This window comes from Trichoderma citrinoviride (genome assembly GCF_003025115.1).
Source record: "Trichoderma citrinoviride strain TUCIM 6016 unplaced genomic scaffold BBK36scaffold_3, whole genome shotgun sequence".
Lineage (NCBI taxonomy): Eukaryota > Fungi > Ascomycota > Sordariomycetes > Hypocreales > Hypocreaceae > Trichoderma > Trichoderma citrinoviride.
Window position 1 is genome coordinate 332797 of NW_020194711.1, and position 14692 is coordinate 347488.

The following is a 14692-nucleotide window of genomic DNA, read 5'->3' on the forward strand; positions in this document are numbered from 1 at the left end:
CTTATCTGCACGTGAGCGACGTTGCAGGCGGTCTCAGCCACACGGGCAGATGTGAAGATGCGCGAGGGAGCAGGAACAAGCAGAAGAATCACTGTAGGGGAAATGGCAGGACTAACAGATGCAAGGTGTAATATCGAGGAGACAACAAAAGAGGGAGAAGATGGGAGACAAATGCAACGGCCAGCGCAGAGCTGCTTGCTATACCTGTAGGTCACGTCACATGTTCCTTGTGCTTGGGATCAACTTGCCTGGATGACGACTGTGGCGCGGCTTTTCAGCTGCACGGCACTAGCCACAGGCAACAGGGAAACTTGGTAGAGCAAGATGCGCTTTTGCATCAACGATTCAGAGAGATTATCTATTATTAGATTCTGACTGTTTGATAAGGCATGCCGATCAGTTTATGCTGCCAAGTACTCGCTCTCCAATATCCCGGCTTGGGGGGGTCTTGAACACTTACGGCACTGTCTTGTCAGGACGCTCTGAACTAGAGCCTATACATATCATTCACGTCTGATCACGATACAACATTATCCAGAAGAAAATGAATTGGTGGCAGATGAATATAGGCAAGAAGAAATTTTGAGTAAGGGTCAAGGAGAGTTTGGGTCGCGGCAGTTCTGTGCTTCCACACGGTTACTGTAAGTTGATATCTGATGATTTTCCTCCGTGTCAGTTCTATCACAAGGTAATATTCGTATATCTAGTATCTAGTTGCATGATAGATTGAAGGACAATGTCATTTGATTCTTGATTGACCCTCAACCCGGCCATCATAGTCCATAACATCACCTATGCACCAACTCCTCCTCATCCCAACCCTCACGCTCATCCATGGGAATCCGAACAAAAGCACACATCACCGTCGCCGCTCCCGCCAGCGCCACAGAAAACCACAACGCATGCCTCACGCCCCCAATAGGATCAGCCCCGTGCCTGTTCGTGTACATCTCAACAGTCCCGGCGAAGCCCAGCCCCGTGCCCAGCCCATACAGCTGAATCGTTCCCACCAGGGACCCAGCCACGCCCTGGAGATTCCTCTTCACGCTGTTGCTCGTGATGATCTGGGCAGCCGTGAAGATAAAGTCGGGACTGAACCCCAAGATGAGCAGCGCCGGAAACTCCTGCGGCCAGTACGTCTGGCGCACCGGCATCGTCGCGAGCAGTATCCCCGCCACGAGCGCCGACACGGTTCCAATCGCCATGACGGCCTGCGCGGGCATATGCCGCACGCAGAGGGCGCTGGCACCGCAGGCGATCGTCGCCATGACGGTAAACGTCGCAAACGCAGCAGCGTTCAGAAAGTTGGAATAGTGGCGGACGTCGACGTGCCACCGGGTTACGTAGTAGAAGAGGATGCCCGTGCTCATAAAGGTGAAGAAGGCCGAGAGGAGCATGGGCTTGAAGGACGGCGCGGACCAGACGGACAGCGGCAGGATCGGTTCTTTGGCGAATCTGGCTTCCCATAGCAGGAAGAGGGCCATGTGTAGCACGGAGAGGATGAGGATGATGTACACATAGCTGACGTCCCAGCCTTTGACGGCTGCTTCACTGTGTTTTCGGCGTAAGCAGTTGCTATCAGGGCTCCAGATGGGACTCTGGCAGAGACTCACGTCCAGGAATAGTTGAACAAGATGAGGCCACCAACGCCCAAGTAAGAGCCGATATAATCGACTCTGCCGTTCGGATCCATGGTAACCTCTTCAGACGGCACAAGAATCGCCGCAGCTCCGAAGACGACAGTTCCAGCGATGGCACTGCATCTTGTCAGCCTTGCTTCTTCCTTCTGTCGGAGAGGACGCATCTCACATACAAGAAGAAGAACAGCCACCACCAAGGCAGCAACTGACCGAAGAAGCCCGGAAACACAGACCCTCCACCAGCCCCAACAGGAGCCATGGCCCCAAACAGCCCAACCCAGATCAAGCGGCCCAGGCCGGGAGGATACGTCGTCGTGAGCAGAGCAATGGCGTTTGGTACGATGATGCCGGCTCCCACGCCGCTGAGGGCCCGCATGACGATGATGCTCTGGATGGTCCGCATGAAGCCGCATATGAGGTTGAACAACACGTAGATGATGCCGCCGATGACGAGCATCTTTTTGTGGCCGTGGACGGCGCCGATGCGGCCCCCCATGAGGACAAAAGTTGCTTCCGTTAGCCTGTTGGACATGATAAGGAGAGTCTGTATCAGCATCGTTCACTAATGGCATCTGGTGGGTTAGGGGGTGGCTCTTACGGATACGCAGCGGCGATCCAGATACCCAAGCTAGGATCAGATCCCAGTTCGGGAGGAATCGTATACGCAGCCAAAAGGCCAGAACCAAAAGGAAGAGCCTGCAGACAATCAGTCGGGACGGGGAAACCAACGACGTGAGCTGCTCAACGCCAACATACCACAACCAGTTGACACAGCACGATGCTCAGCGCAACCAAGTGCTTTCGAAGGCCATGCTTCCCCTTGAACGCATTCTCTCCAGCTTCCGTATGAATCGTCGGTTCGGCATCGATCGTGGTTGTGCTTTCGCCCGACTCCTGAGCTGTCTGCCCAGCAGGCCGGTCTACCTTTGGCTCCTCGTCGGCAGCCATCGGGTAGCAAGGTCTTTTCAAATAGCAGTCTTCTCCTTTCTCTTCTTGTGCTCCTTTCTCTTCTTGTGCTGTTTGCTCTCACTTCACAGATCTAACATTAGAATTGCCGAAGGGAAGACTTCGTGAGCTAACCGTTTATAAGTCGCACTCATGGGCCCTTTTCACCTTCAGGGTACATTCCAAAGAAACCAGAAACGCTTGGATATGGGAAGAAAAATTGACATCGTGTATACTAATAATGCAAAAGATTTCAAATTGCACAGCCAGGGGGGGCTGCGAACAAGTTCCTCCGCGAATGACCTGTCCACAGCTACCGTATGGTGGGGAGATGCCGCCTCGGAGGTGTTAGCTAAGTGCTCCGACTCAGAATATCAGCACCCATCAGACACTATTGCCGTAACCACCGCCTCCAAAAGCGCCTGTTCGCAGTACGCCGGCCCTTTATCGATGCAAAAGGATATCCCTGTGAGGACGTGGATCAGCCGCGCCCTAGACAGACGGATGTTCTTAGGAAATGCGTCCGAGCCCGTGGCGGTATATCCAGCGGCCATCTGGCCGTCGAACACGGAACCGTGATGCAGAGGCATCTCTTGCTGCAACGTCTTGAGCGTCGCCAGAAGGACGTCTGGGTCGTCCGGCGGCCTCGTGCTGAGCAGCAGTCCCGTCGGCTTGAGGTCTGTGAGTTCAATTGTGTCGACATCAATGTACTTCATTCCGCAAGCTAACAGCCACTGCTCGATCTGGTAGGCGTTCAGAAGCCGGCTCTGAGGCGGCGGCGGAGAGCCCATGTCCAATGGCTTCAGCTTGTCTCCGCGAAACACGCCCTCGACCGCTCGATACTGCGACGTGACGATGCCGTGATAGTACTGAGCCACCAGATAATCATCGAACTCGGCCGTGGCTAGTCGAACAATCTCCGGGGTCTGAGGCCGCAGGTACCACCGCAGCACCATGAGGATCTCTTCCCGCGTGCGGAATTTCAACGGGAACCCAAATATCCTGTCGACCATTGGGGTGTTCGCCTCCACGTCGTTGAGCATGGCGTCGTAGGCGTTCTGGAGAGAAGCCCTGGTCACCATGATGCTGAGCGAGTCGTCGGCCGGGTACACTTTCAGGATAGTCGCGGTGTTGGCACAGTCCGCAAAGTCGATGGGCGGCATGTTCATGAAACCGTTGCCAAAGATGTTCTTGATCTGCGGCGGCTGCGACGCGATGAGGTTGGGCCGAGCGGTCGAACCTCTGCTGCCAGGAGCAGGTGCAGATAGGGGCTGGTTGAGGGCATCCAAGTCGAGGAGCATGTTGTCCAGAACCGGCTCCTGGGGATGCCCTCCGTTTCCGTAAATGCCGTTCTGGTAGCCAAGGTGATCAACGTCGGGAGCGGCAGTCTCTGTGCTGTCTTGGCCGTTGTCGGGACCGTTCCCTGATTCATTGCTGCCCCCCTGACACAGAAACAGAATGCTGTCGGTTGCCGTCCTGAGCTTCAGAATGAGGTCCGGGTCGCGCGTTATCAGCGGCGACTGCAGGATGCCGTTGGTGAAGTCAAGGAACGTCGAAGCCATCTGCTCGAGGGCTCCCTCCATGTGCAGCAGGCTCTTCTCATAGTTCGCGTGGGCAGCTTGACGCCTGAGCCGGAACAGGCGCTGCGCTTTGCGGTTCCGCTGCCGCCGTTTCTGCAGCGGTGTCGCGCGTCAGTTGTAAGTCGCTTGACAATGGATCCCATTTATACAAACCTCTAGGCTTTCGTCATTTTCTGTCTGGTTGTTCTGCGGCTTTGGGCCAGGCCGACGCGTGCTGCGCCGTGGCTTGTCCGCAGCCACGTTCGAAGCCATGATGCTCAAGTGAGAGGAACGAGTGACTATCGGAAATGGAATCAAAATGTAGCAACGCTGAGCTTTGATCAGACTGAGTCACCCCGACTCGAGTCCAAGACATATATATTCTTAAATAGTCATTTCGAAGGCGCAATGCACGATACCAACCGCTCTATTTCATATTCCTTCGGACAATGCAAGAGACCATCAAAGGCCACAGGTTGATTACTATACATGTACTATAACAGCACTCTGGTGCATCAAATGGCGGCGGTCCCCGTGTCTGACAAATATTAATGGGTCAAAATATCCGGAGACTATCCCCTTTCCGAAGCTTGTATAAGCAACATCCAGCATCGTCCACTCGCCTCTTGCTACCGGCTGGTATCCGTAGGCTTCATGTCGAGGGTCGATGGCTGGTTTGGTGATGTTGCGATTGCCTCTTGCAGTTAGGATGGCCGTCTCACGCTCCTACATCTGCGTATATCTGTGCGTTCGTGATGATTTTGTTCGCCCCCAACGATTCAGCTTATCCGAGGGCTATCGGATACATTACCTAAGGCACCTCGAGGCTGCATCGAGACTCAGGATGACTGCAGCTTCAACTCGCAACAGCCAAGCCGTCATTTGGAATCAATACATTGTAAATTCTGTTTAATTAAACAGAATAAGCTGAAGAAATTGATGTCTTTATATTGAAGAGGTTCCCTTCATCCAACTGTTGGGTTGAAAAGGAGGTGCTACCTGCGTGTGTTGAGCGGATATAGTAAGTGTAAGTCAATCCGATAGATGCACCTTGTAGAAACATCACTGGCCTAAACACTATGATACAACGTACAAGACATCACAATTATCATCCTCTTTCTCACGAATCACAATCACGTCCCATTCGATCACCCTTGGTCGGACTCGACTAACCTCACTGCAGACATATCTTCCGAGGTGAATCGCCTGACATACATACAGCCTCCCCACTTGAGTTACTCTTCTTAACCTAGGACAGCGGTGTTACACATGGTAAATGAAGCAACATCGAGATACTCCTTCTCCAAGCTCTCGTTGCGCAGACTCTCGTTGGAATCAGTATTCACCCCTCTCTCAACTTATGGCTCAAAAACCATCTGCAACCCGTCGAGATTTCTCTCCAGCTCTCTACGCCAGCGTTGTTCCTCCTAGTCTTTAACGCTCAAGTAATTACTGATTCATGAGATGGAGAAGCCTGCGTGTTAGATAGTAGTAGGGCGAAATAGGCCCTACTTTGCATACTACGGGCAAATGGAAACGATCCTTGGCAGCAGCCGGGTTAGCTTCATCGCTCCCAATGACTTCTTGTTGTAGGGAACCAACCTATTTGCATCTGCACTTCATTAGTCAAGCAGTCCCACGAGCTACAGAAGGCTACCTTCGACTCCCTCGCGTACATCCTCAGCAACTGCGCATCCTTCCGCAAGTAACGCCACGACCGTGCAGTTGGCGTCTTTGCCAAAACCTGGGAAGAGTTCGACTACCGTACAAATACCAACCATTACATTCTGTGGATGCATGCGGTACCATCCGTTGAGGCGTTTCCCCCGAGTAAGGAGTAAAGCATTTCGGAAGAGCCCCCTTATTTGATAGGCGGCCAGGACGCCCATCCATCAAGAGCCAGTTAAAATGAATAAAAGGGGTATGTTTATGATCAGCAGGCTAAATATCATTGAGACCATAGCAACGAGAATCAGACCACGTGAGACCAACATATTAAATGGACGATTCCATACGCCTAGCTTCAGGGGATGCCACAAGGAGAATAACACTAAACTAGCTTTGGTAATACACATAGCTGAGGAATATATCTATTGTCAGCATATACCTGGCCATGAATGCACCCATCTCGAGTCTATCTTCATATCGGGGAAACAGAAGAATAGCATGAGTATCAGCAAACGAACGCTACGTGAGTAAAAGACAGGTAGTACTTCTGATTCCTAGTTACTGGACGCTGTAAATGGCTGAGCTTTGTCGTGAAAGAGTAGTCCTACCGCATAGCACTGATATATGCTTTACGTATGAGAAGTCAAACAATACTCTCAGAAGTGAGGCTTGGAAAAGGTCCAACTGCCGAGAATATTCTAGGGCCAAGATATTGCCAGGAAGTCATATTAAGGAGTAAAGGGCTCGTACTATGGGCAACGTATAACTTCACCTTCAGTTGAATCCTGAAAGAGTAGTACGGAAAATAAATTTTAGCAGTTTTTCTCCGTACCCTGCTTGTAGTGACGGCACGGGGCCGATGGTCCGAGACGGGAGGTTATCAACAGCGTACAGGGCTGACGTACATACTCCATAGTCGTATGAGGAGAAACTCGGTACCTATTCTGGAAGTTGATTAGCATTCTTGAAACCAATAAGAATAGCAGAGACGTATCAATCATCGTAGAATAAGCATTCAATAAGCAGTCTTGTGCCAGGTCCTAGATAAAAGGGTGATGCTGATGATGCCTCACCAGGGCTTACACCAACAGCCACTGTGGGGACGAATTAGTCCCCTGTTCGATCGTGCATTAACTCCGCAGCCAGTCTGCCGCTGTTTCGATCTGGCTATTCCCAAACGGGTCATGCGAGCTCATGCAAGATTGGCTTTCGAGATGGAGATGAACTTGTAAAATCCGAGAGGTCAAGCCACCAGGTGTCGGAGGCTCAGGAGTCGTTGCGGCGATAGCATGCCACAAGAGAAGATATAAGAAAGGCTTGTTAGGACAGTCTGTAGTCTGTAGACTCAAGTAAATGCCATAGTAGCAATCAATTCGACTCAGAATCCAAAACACTGCCAAAATAGCAATCAATCCCACTCGGAATTCGCCATGGCCTCGAACAACAACTTTGGAGCAGAGACAACTGCTGAAGAGGTGGCGTCGGCTTTCCGTGATCAAATTGCCGGAAAGACGAGTGAGTTGACAGCCCATGGCCAATCCTGAATGAGCAAGACGTCTGACATTTTTTGTGCAACCAGTCCTCATTACCGGCGTCAGTCCCAATGGCCTCGGTGCTGCCATGGCTCACGCTCTGGCCAAATATGAGCCGGCAAATCTCATCTTCACGGCTCGAACAGTCTCCAAGGCATCTGCCGTGGCCGATGCCATACGAAGCGAGAGTTCTGGTCTGAAGACGCAAATCCATGTCGTCAAGACCGATCTATCGGACCTAGAGAGCACTCGTCAAGGTGCCGCCGCTATCCAAAAACTGACGCCTCACATCGACATCATGATCAACAACGCAGGTGTAATGGCGATTCCCGAGAGAGAAATCAACAAAAACGGGCTGGAGGCTCATCTGGCCACCAACTTCCTGGGCCACTTCGTCCTCACCACACTTCTTCTTCCTCAGCTAAAAGCCGCCGGACCCAAGGCGCGAGTTGTCAACATTGTCAGCGGCGGATTCTACGTCCAGCCCTTCCGATTCAGCGATTACAACTTTGACGGCGATAAGGAGCTCCCAGGGGACGAAAAAGTTGATCTCGAAATGGCGGAAAAGTTTGGCATGGGCTGGGTCAAGGACGCCGGCACGGGATACGTCCCCTTTCTCGCATACTCACAAACGAGCACAGCATTGATGCTCTTCTGCAAGGGTCTGAACGAGGGCTTGTCTGGAGATAAGATTACATCTGTTACTGCCGCTCCCGGAGGTGAGCAATGCCTGCGTATAGTCTCATAAAGTGAGAGCGCTGCTGACCTTGACTAGTCGTCCTGACGGAGCTCCAAAGGCATCTCCCTGGAGAATTCAGGAACCCAAAGATGGTGTACAAGACGGCCAGCCAGGGGGCCGCAAGCTTCCTCGTTGCTGCGCTGGACCCAAGTCTAGCAGGTATGTGTGACTCGACGTGCAGGGTCGAAGACGCAGGCTGACGACGATTTAGACCATCCCGGAGCCTACATTGATGACTGTCAAATCAAGGAGACGCCTCAACATGCTCGAGATGATGCAGCTGCTCGTAAGCTCTGGTCGATGGCTCAATCCTGGGCGGAGGCGGCGTGACGGGAGCGAGTGGAGGATGAGTGAAAATCCAATAGCCATTCGACTTACACCTGGTCTGTAGCTCTGGATTGAGAATTGAACAACATTATATTACAAGTACATTAGCAATTTGCAAAAATTGAGGTTAAAATCCATCTTCAGCTCGACAATCAAAGGCCTAACAATCTCAGAGACAAGCGCGCAGATGCAGCTATCGGGGCGGCCAGTCCACAAAGGGCAGGTCGTACCCAACATTGCCGCATTGGTGATAGTCAAGCCCCAAGAGGCGCATCCCTTGTCGTCTCCGCTCCACCAACTTTCTTCCACGACATCCCAATCCTTCTCCTGTATTCATTTTTTCCTTCCATCAGTCGATGTTGAATTCTCATCTATGCTTTGCCAAGTGGTTATTGATGTGCATTTAGTTGCTGCAAACATGCTCGCCATGGCTGGCAGTGCCTCTCTGCATCCCGCGCGCCGCCTTTTAGCTGGTTCTGCCCCGTCTCATCCAACGACGATCCGAATGAGACAGACGAGTCGAATGCGACAATGTGCGCTCTTCGCTGCCTTTTAGCCAGCATGGTCATGGCTTGACTCTCCGTCGGCCATACTGCAGCAGTTGTCGGTGTGGTTTTTGGATGATGGTCCCCGCCGTGCTGTAAATGGCGCATACATCCCGATCATGATACGGACGCACAACACCGAGACCAGGCCGCCAGATATACAAAGGCGGAAACCTCTTCGCCGAGACGGACCCCTTGTGTTACGAACTTCAGTCGAAACATGTATGGGACTATAGCTAGTTGAACCTCGTTCGCGCTGGCTTTAGGCTGGTATCTGGAGCCATATGCCGCCTCGGGTGCGCTTTGGGCTGGATATCCCTCATATCTGGCGGGTGGAGTCATACCGCGGACACGTTACACGATGGCGGGACGTGCGCAGTATATCGAGCGCGTGAGTTGATTACCATCACGACACTGTTGCGCCTAAGGACCACTCGGACTCGATTCAAAGGACGGCACATGCGGATGCAAACCTTGCGAAGGCTTCAGGGCGTTCAACATACTTGTTGAATGTCCCGAATGCATCGCCAAAGCTCCCCTTCTCTCCCCAGGGAACGGGGAGCTGGCGACGGGCAGCACAGGAGCGCTCAACACTATATAAGCGCGGATATTGTCACCTGCCATCGGGGGTAGTCACCTGCCATCGGGGGTAGCGGCCCCGGAGCGCAGCTGCAAAGTGGCGCAACGGTTAAGCTACCTCCTCACCCTCCGGAAACCATTCACGAAAAGCAGGTGTTCGAATCCGATCCCATCGAGTCCTCGAGGACAATTATCCCGCAAGGAGTAAAGCAGGGGCGCCGTGGGTAAACGGTCAGGTCAAACTGCTTCTCTAGACCATAGGAAACCCGAAGTTAGCGATTCGACAGAGATGTAGGTGCTGGTACTCTCCCTTGGCGCCGAGGGAGAAACCAGCACCGAACTCTTTTGTCGATTACGCATACTAGGTTTCTTTTCTTGCCAGTGTGTGCAGATGGGTTCCTTTGCTGTTCTCTTCTTTCGCGATGAGGAATTGATCTCTTGACGATCATGATGCTCTTAGTAAGTGCGAGAAGGAGTGCAGTTGCTGCATCTACGGTGTTGGGAAGCGTGCGCAGAAGAATGGCATGCCGCGCTGCAGCTGGCGATATCGACGGTGAGAGGAGCTTTTGGTGTTGAGCGCGTAGAGCCAATGTTCCAGCTTCCATTACGTTGCATAGGTAGTTCGACGGATATGTGACGTAGTTCGTAGAGCCACCCGTCTGCGACATCTCTGGCGCATACTTTTTTTGCCTCTTTTGCCTCGCTTCCACGCACTTTTTGCATCAAAATGATGTTGCAGAAGGCATTGGAAATGGTCCCTCAACCCGGCAAAAATAACCAAAATTGTTTTACTTGCGTGGGTGGATGCGAAATCGCTGCGTTTTGACATGATATTGGTATCTGGACTCGTCACCGTTACGAACGTTACAGACGTTGAGCGCAGCGCAGGCACGTGCAAACGGTGGCCCTGAAATAAGCTTAAAATCGCTGCACCAGTTGTTCGAGCCGGCCTAGGCTTCGGACCCCAGGCCCTGCAGGATTGCGCGATGCACCACAGCGATTGCGTGTTCCCTCATCTGCAGTCTATCTGCAACAATGCGGATGCTAAGGATCGCTTCGAGACTCTCATCATTTCTTTCCTCGGACGACAAGATGCGCGCTCGACAAGGGGCTAGACGAGCCCAGCCGCTGATTGCGCGGTCAGTTGCTCAATTGCGGTCTGAACTACAAGTTCTAGATCTGGTGGCTCGCTTCCGCGGCTCAGGGATCTTGGTGAAGGATTAACGAGTGGCTACTCTATGACCTACTGACTACCTCGTTCTCCTTCTAGGATCTATAGATGCTGACGCCCGGCCAATGGCTACCGTACAATGACCGTCTTGGCGAACACCAAGGGCGAAAACTGCCGTGGCGAGAAAGGGGAAATGCAAAAAGCAAACGCCTCGATTCCGGCCAGGAACGAAGTACATACGAGCCACAAGTCTCTGGTCAGGCAGAAGAATTGTGTTGGCCGCTCACGCAAGAGGCTTCGTTGAAACAGCCACAGAAAAACTAGTCCGCCTGCGGCGCCCAATCAAGGCCTTCCCGTGTCCAGCCTCTGGTCCCTTGCGTTATCCCGCGGCCTCGAGCACGCAAGCAGTCTATCTACAGTAATCAGTACTAGTTTCTGCCTGCCAATGCCATCCCCGTACTTGGTGCAATTGGCTGGAATGCAAGCCGGCGAGTCGGCAAAGGGCCGTTTGCGAATACTACTAACACAAGACGACCAGCCGAAAGATTCATGGATGTCCCTCCACGCCCCCCAAAATCCACTGGACGGAGCAAAAGAGCGGATCGGTCGGCAAATTATGCAGAGCCCATTGCGGAGCATTTTCGAGCAAGGCACCAGCAAGGCTCGGCCAAGGTGCTAAAGGGCGATGCGACTCCACAAGCCTTGTCGTGATGGGCTCCAGAGGCGGGCTGGAGACCCTCAACCAAGCCCGCTAGATCGTGGAGGCGGAATAACGTCATCGTAGTGGTCAAGAACACGACCTGGAAGGCTGCTCAGCTGCCTACGAGAAGTACCCTTAGCTGGGAGATACCTAGTAGTACGGAGACTTGGGGGACCTTTCCATGACAAAATGGTAGGCAAGCAAGCAGGTTAGAGATATGGGGCCATTCTTGGTGGTTTGAGATGGCCGCCGAGATTGACGTGCTCGCGGGATCCCTGCCTCTGGTCTGCGCTAGGGGACTCTACGTGCAAAGACTGCCCTGCTTTTCGCCTTCCCACGAGGTCATCGATTGGGCCAGAAACGGTGCGAACTTGGATGTACATGCTCGCACAGGTCAGGGTGTAAGGTAAGGTAGGATCGCTGGAAGGATCGCCATTTTTATCTCGGGCCCTCGCTGCCCCGACCGTCCATCTTCTTTCTCTTCATCTCTACATCTTTGCTTCCATCATACTTCTGTATTACTTCTACCATATCTTAGAGTGTTGAGTTGATTTGCCCGGAGCATGGTTTAAGCTGTACGCATATCGAATTTGGCATCTGATTGTTTCTCCCCCGGTTTGTTTTCACTATTCAGACACCTCCGTTCCTCTGTCGAGGATCAACACGTGTGCTATCCGCCCCAGTCGCAACCATGTCTGAGAAATTCAAGACACCGCCCGAAGACCTCGAGGCAACGGCCTCCCACTCGAGTGACTTCTCGCGGCTTGCCTCCATGTTTGGCGGCCCCAATGTCTGGGTCGGTCCCCGGATAGCACCGCTGCCCGCCTACCTCAAGAGCGATCTGTCCGAGAGCGAAGAGTCCAGCGAGGCCATCCTCAACCGGCAGCTCGCCTCGGAAGATGGCACCTCGATCCAGTACCGGACCTGCTCGTGGCAAAAGACGGCCGCGCTGCTCTTCAGCGAGTACATCTGCCTGGCCATCATGAGCTTCCCCTGGTCATACAGCGTGCTGGGCCTCGTCCCCGGCCTGATCCTGACCGTTGTGGTGGCCGGCCTGGTGCTCTACACGAGCCTGGTCCTGTGGGAGTTTTGCCTGCGGCATCCCGAGGTGCGCGACGTGTGCGACATTGGCCAGATGCTCTTTTGGGGCAAGGAATGGGCGTGGTGGGGGACCGCCATCATGTTTGTCCTCAACAACACCTTCATCCAGGCGCTCCACGTCCTGGTGGGCGCCGAGTACCTCAACACCATGACGGAGAGCGACAACATTGGCGGATGCCGCACCGTCGAGTTTGGCGTTGTGGTGACCGTCATTTGCCTGATTGCATCGCTGCCTCGCACGTTCAGCATGATGTCCAAGCTGGGTACGGCCTCGGCCATCTTCACCTTCATCTCGGTGGTGCTGGCAACCATCTTTGCGGGCATCCAGGACAGGCCCGCGGGCTTCACTGAGGCGCAGGGCTCGCCGCTGGTCACGGCCATTCCCGTCAAGAGCACCACTTTTGTCAATGGAATGTCGGCTTTCCTCAACATCAGCTATACGTTTATTGGCCAGATTACTCTCCCAAGCTTCATTGCAGAGATGCGAGATCCTCGGTAAGTCTGACTGCTCTGGACCTCGCCAACCTGATCCGAAATACTAACGCGGCCGTTACTCAGGGAGTTTCCCAAGTCGCTGTGGGCTTGCACAATCGCCGAAATCATCGTCTTTTCCATCGTCGGCGGCGTCATCTACGCCTACACCGGCAACCAATACGTGACGGCCCCGGCCTTTGGATCGTTGGACAACCTGTACAAGAAGGTTTCCTTCTCCTTCATGATTCCCACGCTCATCTTCCTCGGATGCCTGTACGCCTCCGTGACGGCCCGCTTCGTCTTTTTCCGCGCCTTTCGCAACTCGGTGCACCTGCATAGCCACACCGTCGTGGGCTGGGGAAGCTGGGCCAGCATCCTGCTTGTCACCTGGGTGTTTGCCTTTATCATTTCCCAGGTCATTCCCTTTTTCTCTTCCCGTAAGTTTTCACCCTTCAAAGGCTATGAGATGATAATATCTAACATTCTCTTTCCCAGTCCTGTCCGTCATGTCATCCCTCTTCGACAGCTGGTTCGGCTTCATCTTCTGGGGCGTTGCTTATCTACGCATGCGAAACGCAGACAAGCAGGTTGGGAAGAAACGCAACGGCTTTGTGTCGGCGTTTGCAACCGCCGTGAACATTGCCATCATCATTATTGGCATCTTTTTCCTGTCTGTGGGCACGTATGCCAGCGTACAGGGCATCATTGATGCATTCGATGCCGGCTCGGTGCACGGCGTGTTTTCCTGCAAGAGCAACGGAATATGATTTCACGAAGATACGCATGTGTATATACCCAAGAGGAGATAAGAGTCAAGACCAGGGGACAAGAAGGAGTCAGTACGGAATGCCGAGACGGCGTTGAGAGGTGTATAAAAAGTACATAGCACTTGGATATCTATTTCATGGTTGACGGCCGAGGTGTGCATATGGATGGGCCGTCGGTTGGAGTACAAGAGGTGGAAGACTCGAAATACCACATCTCTCGCGATGGAGCCACTTATCGGAGAGAGAACGATGCAAAGTCCTGCAGAGATGCACGGCGATTCTTCCCTTTGATGATTGCACTGACTGACTGATCATGTAGAAATGTAGCGCACCTAATGTTTAGGACTATAGACAACTACTCCCAGTGAATGTGTAGTTTCCAGTAGAATTGCGTTGATGCGCTGCGTAATTGTCATTTATCTTTCTTTTTCATGTATCCAGATCTCCAATTACCTTACTGATAGCGCTGACAATTCAATATCTTATCCAATTGATAGACGTGACCGAACTTGATGCAATTGAGATCCCGAGATCTGTTCCCGGGTATTCATTCCTGCACTGAGATGATGCTCGGATATCCCTGGTATGATGGCACCACCTGAACGTACATGCATTGGGAATTGCTGCAGCCATCACCTCTACTTCAATCCCACGATAGCCAATCCCCATAATCAATCAATCTCTCAACCAAGTCATCATCAAAATCCTTCCAATTCAATCTCCGTCGATTCAACTTCTCGCAGTCCCTAGCAACAACAAGCTGTCACATCCAAAACAGGCCACCCCGACAGGCCCCAATTGGCAGCCCCCCTCCACCCCATCTTGTCCCCCTCCAGAACCACCACTAGAAGCTTTCCCCCCGCAAACGTGCCACTCCAGGGCCTCTAAATGCACTGTAACCCGCCCCTGGACCGCATTGTTCGCAGCCTGAAATCCCATTGATGT

General features: G+C 52.8%; 4 protein-coding genes across 4 annotated transcripts; 2 read left to right on the top strand and 2 right to left on the bottom strand.

Moving 5' to 3' along the window:
- Positions 1-788: 788 nt before the first annotated feature.
- Positions 789-2588, bottom strand: BBK36DRAFT_1138620 (MFS general substrate transporter; the record flags this gene model as incomplete). Its single annotated transcript, XM_024893253.1, has 5 exons — positions 789-1551; positions 1614-1757; positions 1814-2161; positions 2239-2336; positions 2397-2588. 5 exons carry the CDS (start codon positions 2586-2588, stop codon positions 789-791), a joined length of 1545 nt encoding a protein of 514 aa, XP_024751823.1.
- A 371-nt stretch (positions 2589-2959) lies between these two features.
- BBK36DRAFT_1113303 (hypothetical protein) lies at positions 2960-4417 on the bottom strand (the record flags this gene model as incomplete). The annotated part of the gene is made up of 2 exons (XM_024889896.1): positions 2960-4258; positions 4319-4417. The coding sequence occupies 2 exons, from the start codon at positions 4415-4417 to the stop codon at positions 2960-2962; spliced, it is 1398 nt and encodes a 465-aa protein (XP_024751824.1).
- A 2825-nt stretch (positions 4418-7242) lies between these two features.
- On the top strand, positions 7243-8413 carry BBK36DRAFT_1113828 (NAD(P)-binding protein; the record flags this gene model as incomplete). The annotated part of the gene is made up of 4 exons (XM_024889957.1): positions 7243-7327; positions 7392-8063; positions 8120-8242; positions 8295-8413. 4 exons carry the CDS (start codon positions 7243-7245, stop codon positions 8411-8413), a joined length of 999 nt encoding a protein of 332 aa, XP_024751825.1.
- Positions 8414-12096: 3683 nt separating this feature from the next.
- BBK36DRAFT_1113081 (hypothetical protein) lies at positions 12097-13747 on the top strand (the record flags this gene model as incomplete). The annotated part of the gene is made up of 3 exons (XM_024889869.1): positions 12097-13001; positions 13065-13417; positions 13476-13747. 3 exons carry the CDS (start codon positions 12097-12099, stop codon positions 13745-13747), a joined length of 1530 nt encoding a protein of 509 aa, XP_024751826.1.
- Positions 13748-14692: the final 945 nt, after the last annotated feature.